The 5,355-nt window shown below is 47.2% G+C and overlaps 1 protein-coding gene across 1 annotated transcript in view; it reads right to left on the bottom strand.

The window, feature by feature from the left end:
• Positions 1–3,611: 3,611 nt before the first annotated feature.
• The window catches only part of LOC107114755 (interferon-inducible GTPase 5-like), a 6,096-nt gene continuing 4,352 nt past the window's right edge, over positions 3,612–5,355 (bottom strand). Inside the window, exon 2 of the mRNA XM_015416350.1 lies at positions 3,612–4,852. Coding sequence (XP_015271836.1) covers positions 3,612–4,847 — 1,236 coding nt within the window. The 5' untranslated portion in view covers positions 4,848–4,852. The remainder of the gene's footprint in view (positions 4,853–5,355) is intronic.

Here is a 5,355-nt window from a genome sequence, read left to right as displayed (position 1 = left end):
TAATCTGGGAGAATCGGGTTTGATTCCCCCCTCCTTCACATGTAGCCAGCGGGGTGACCTTGGGTCGGTCACAAGTTCTCTGAGAGCTGTTCTCTGAGAGCTCTCTCAGCCCCACCTACCTCACAGGGTACCTCACAGGGTGTCTGTTCTGGGGAAGGGAAGGAGATTGTAAACTGGTCTGAGATTCCTTCACGTAGTGAAAAGCAGGGTGTAAAAAAAAACTCTTCTTCCTCTCCTCCGAGTTGGCAAGGGTTAGCTGAATCCCATTGAAAGCGAGGAATATAATGTCCTTCCAGACTTCTGCTTTCTCAGCCTGTACTGCTTCTGTCTCTCCAGGGTTCCGTTTCAATTGGTTCACTCTTAGCCATTTAACCATAGCAGCCAGGAAGCAGGTGAGGGCAACCTATAATTCAGCTTCATTTTCTGATAAATGACTGTTCTGTGACTGCCAGTTTGGTGTAGTGGTTAGGAGAGTGGACTGTAATCTGGGAGAAGGGGGTTTGATGCCCCACTTCACATGCAGCTGCTGATGTGACCTTGGGCCAGTTACAAGTTATTTCAGAGCTGTTCTCTCATGAGCTGTTCTGGAAAGAGCTCTCTCAGCCCCAGCCCCCCCCCCACTTTACAGGGTGTCTGTTGTGGGGAGGGGAAGGGAAAGGAAATTGTAAGCTGCTCTGACTCCTTTGGGTAAAGAAGGACAGGGTATAACTCCAATATCTTCTTCTCTTCTTTCTCAGTATAACAAAGGCTCAGCTAGGTTTGAGGGTGGCCTGTGCACATGCAGTGCAGAAACTTCTTCCGCCTAGCAAATGGTGTACAGGCCATATGCAGATAATTCATTTCTTGCCTGTGAAGTATGTTCTGACTCACAAAACCTGCTGCTGGAAGGAATTTGGCTAATTTTTAAATTGCTTCCAGGCTCCTGTTTTATTTAGACTACAGGCAGCTCAGTGCAGTGATAATTGTGCATGCACTCATATAGTTTTCTATATGTGCATGCTCTGGGCAGCTGAAATCGGCCAGGGGCTTCACTCATCTGTACAATTTAAGATTGTACTTCAGGCTCCTCTGCAGTGTTTGTTTTTTTAACATATATTTTTATTGGTTTTTTTCTTTTTAGACTTTTACAGTACATATGATTCAATTTCTTACCATTTCCTCCCCTTCCTCCCTCCTCCCTTCCCTATCTTCTTGTTGTCTTTAGTCTTTTGACCCCAGTCATGGGCACAAAGTTTGAATCTTCCACTGAATGTCTTTTCTTCCTTCCTTTGATATTCATTCCAAGTAGGTCTTCCATCTATTCCGAACTTCTGCAGGTTTTTCTTCCCATGTTGTCTCTTTGCGTATAGTTGCCACCAATGTTCCCTTTAAGCTGTGGAGTCTTGTGAGCTACTTTGTGAGCTACTGGCATTAAAGTTGTGAGCGAGCATTTGGCTACAACATCAATTAGTTTGCCCTGGAGCCATCCTTCCTGAGCTGAGGCAAAAATGTGTGAGCTGGAGGCTAAAAAACTGTGAGCTAGCTCACACTAACTCAGCTTAGAGGGAACAGTGGTTGCCACCAGGGTTCCCTCTAAGCTGAGTTAGTGTGAGCTAGCTCAGTTTTTTAGCTTCTAGCTCACACCTTTTTGTCTTGGCTCAGGAAGGAGGGCTCCAGAGCAAACGAATTTATGCTGTAGCCAAATTGCTCACTCACAGCTTTAATGGCAGTAGCTCACAAAGTAGAAGTTTTGCTCACAAAACTCCACAGCTTAGAGGGAACATTGGTAGTGGGCCCCCTGAGAAAAAAACGGGCCCCCTGAGCAAAAAGTTGTTAGCTACGGGCCTGGTGTTATCACTTTTGTATTGCAATGGAATAAACAGACCCTGGAGATGATTTATCTGCCCTTTAATCGGTGCTCTTTATTGGAGTTACATGCAAAACTAAAGCTTGTCTGCAAGGTTACAGGAAAAGCATGTGCTGGCCAGCTCTTGGTAATGGACAAACAGTCTTTCAGTTGTGACTGGTCTCCAGATAGTCCATGTGGGTTGTCCACTTCCTGCTTCTAACTGTACAGAGAAGACTATCATTAGCCATCTGATCAGCGTCTTTGAGGATGATCCATAGCGCCATTGTCATTTTTATACTTTTTTTGTTTCTATCTCCTTGCATAAATCATGCTAGTTATTAGTCTTCTGATTATTTAGCTGTAAGCCCAAGCATAATTAAAAGGTAAAGGTAAAGGTTTCCTTGCTCAAAAGCCAGTCAAATCCGACTCTAGGGTTTGCGGTGCTCATCTCCGCACCGCTGTCCGAAGACATTTCCGTGGTCATGTGGCTGGCATGACTAAACACAAAGGTGCACGGAATGCTGTTACCTTCCCACTGAAGTGGAACTTATTTCAAACTGCTAGGTTGGCAGGAGCTGGAACTAGAGACGGGAGCTCACTCCGTCATGCGGCACACTCGGGTCTCGGACTGCTGAACTACCGACTTTCCACAGCCTGCAGTTCAGCGTCTTAACCACTTGAGCCACCGCAGCTTATCTGTCTACGTGCTTGGAGAAGAAAAAGAGTTGGTTGTATACCCCGCTCTTCAGTACCTGAAGGAGAGCAGCTTACATGCAAAACCTTCCTCTCCTCACAACAGACACCCTGTGAGGCAGACAGGGTTGAAAGAGCTCTGAGAGAACTGTGACTGGCCTAAGGCCACCCAGCTGTTCAATGTGGAGGAACGGAGAATCAAACCACCACTTTTAACCACTACACCACAGGTGGCTCTCTAGGTTTCAAGATATAGAAGTTAATACAGTCCTTGGCATAAGAGTGTGAGGTTGGCATTAACGGGGGGGGGGGGATTAACATTAAATTTAGAGGGAAAAGCTCAGCAACACTCTAAGTGTGGGTGCCTCCTACATGCCCCCACAAACATTGGCCGTGATCAGCCCTCGTGACTGTTTTTCAGGATCTTATATTTGACATTGCATCTGGACTGAATTTCCCATGAGCTGAAGGCACTTCAGTCAGCAAAACAGAATTTTCTGGCCTATTCAGCTGTATCCTACTGATCTCCTTGAAATGCTGTTCGGGGGGTGTGTGTCAAAAACTTCATAAGGACTGAATCAGGGGTCTGCAGTAGGAAGGGGGAATGGGTGGACGCTAGTCTGAATTCAGTCGATCCCTTTCTGTCAACTAGGTTTTATTTCTGCGCCTACCACTTCTTCCCAATTAGTAACACTGTTGTGAATTCAGATTTTGTGGCGACCATCTTAGCCGGACTGGCCTTCATATAACTACACTTATGTTACACTTGACAAGCCTTTATTGGCATACGGTATACACATACAATAAGAGACTACACTTATGTCTGTAGCAGGGAGACAAAAGCGATCTAAGACTAGAAACATTGCCAGTCTAACCTACACTAATCTATCGAATCACATGTTCTGCCCCCACAGCCTAATTCAGGAAAATATCTGCAAAACAATTTATTCAAGTCACAACATCCAGTTTTTCCTCTTTGGGATAGAACTGGACATTTATTTTACTTTTTGGAATTTGTTAGAAGAAATTTAGTTTATTTTTTAGGGTTTTTCAGCTTTTAAAGCGAGTTTCCGGCAAACGTAGCTCCTGCCTAGGCCTGCTCCAGGACTTTCTTACGAACTCTTTCAGCATCGTCAGCCACTTCAGCTAAGAACTTGGAGAGTGTCCAGTACGTGGCTACAAAGGAAAGCACTCCACTTACAACGTGACCTTCTCCAGGGAAAAGGCCTTTCAGCAGTAGTCCCACTCCAGAGGCACAATACTTAACCAATAAATTTTTGTCAATGTCTTTTTCGGGTGGTGATTGAATCACAGCCTTCAGCTCTTCGACAGGCTTTTTCATCAACCTGGCCAACCGAGCTAGGGAGCCGTCATCCAACCCGAACTGCTTGTAGAAGCCAGTTATGGTCTCCAGCATGAGAACAGCATCACAACTTATTGAAAGGGCTTCAAAGGGCACAGCATTGACAAAAGCAGACACCACAGATATTTTCCATAACTGTTTCTTCAGTGCGTCTTTCTTCTTCTGTATGACCTCAGGGGAGGTGTTAGGAAGGCTGAGGAGGAAGGCCAATCTCTTCAGGCTGGGCAGATCTTTCTCCAGAGTCTCCAGCAGGCGAGGGAAGTCATACTTGTCAAGATCCCAACAGGAAGTCAGGAAGATCTGAGGGTTGGAGTGCTTCTTCAAGTGCTTCTCCAGATTTTGTTTGCAGTCATCCCTGATTATTTTTAAGACCTGCTCTTCACTATATTTTTCAGGATCGGCCTTCTTTGCATTGCTCAAATCTTCATCCACTTTCGACCGGATGAAATAAAACTTCTTGTCCATGGCCTGGATCTCTTGAGCTAGGTGAACGTCGCAGGTTCGGAACCGCTTTGAGCTTACAATGACGAAGAAGTCATAGCGGGAGAATTCCACGTCTTCAAGGTATGTTCCTGGAGGAAACCCTGGGGTTCCTATTCCTGGAAGGTCCCAGCAGATCACATTGGGGAGGTTAGGATGCGAATAAGCGGATCGCTCCTGTGTTGTCTCTGTTACTCCTATGGGAGCAGCACCCACATCACTGGGCCTCAAGCCCCGGATAGCATTGATGAAGGAAGATTTCCCAGCTCCTGTGTCTCCAGTGACAGCAATGGTGAGTTTAGTGTTTTCCCAAGCTTTCAAGTCTTCTGCTGCTTCAGAAACTATTTCATCTTTTCCTCCATCTTTGAAAAGCTCAATTATCTGTTTTATTACATTGAAATGGTTTACTGGGTTTAAGTCCAAGTTGTTTATCTGAGCTAGAAGAGACTCCATCTCTCTGGAACGTGATTTTCTTTGTGTCATTTTTCCTAGGAGGGGGGGGGGGAATAAACAATTTTTAAAGATGGTAAAAGAAACCCCCCATATAACCCATATGCCTTGAATTCTTTGGGGTAGTTTTTCAAAACAAAACAACCAAAATCTTACATTCCGATGTCTATCCCCAGTTCGGCTCCTCGCCCACCTACCTTCTCCCACTGGGCGAGGAACTCGGCAGGGGCTTGCCGCGCCAGCCAGCCAGCAGCAGGGCGCTCACTCATTCACCCAGATGCCGCGGGAGCAAGAGCGCCACGGCGGCCAGCAGCGCCCCACAGCAGCCCATCGTGCCTCCCCGCGCCCGGCCACAGTGCCGAGTGGCCGCTCGGCCAGAGAGCCGCAGAAAAGCCCCGCGGCCCCAGGCCCCACCCCCTCACGCCAGCCCTGCCCCAGGGGATGAACGGAGTCTGACCCTGCTCAGCCCCGCGCTCGCTCGCCCACCGCCTGGAAGGAGCCTCGCCCCGGCGGCACCCCAGCTGGAGCGGGAGTCGGGGGG

Source organism: Gekko japonicus, unplaced genomic scaffold, assembly GCF_001447785.1.
Source record: "Gekko japonicus isolate JY-2015 unplaced genomic scaffold, Gekko_japonicus_V1.1 scaffold2726, whole genome shotgun sequence".
Lineage (NCBI taxonomy): Eukaryota > Metazoa > Chordata > Lepidosauria > Squamata > Gekkonidae > Gekko > Gekko japonicus.
Note: the sequence above shows the minus strand (reverse complement) of the source record. Positions and strands in the feature narration are given on the sequence as shown.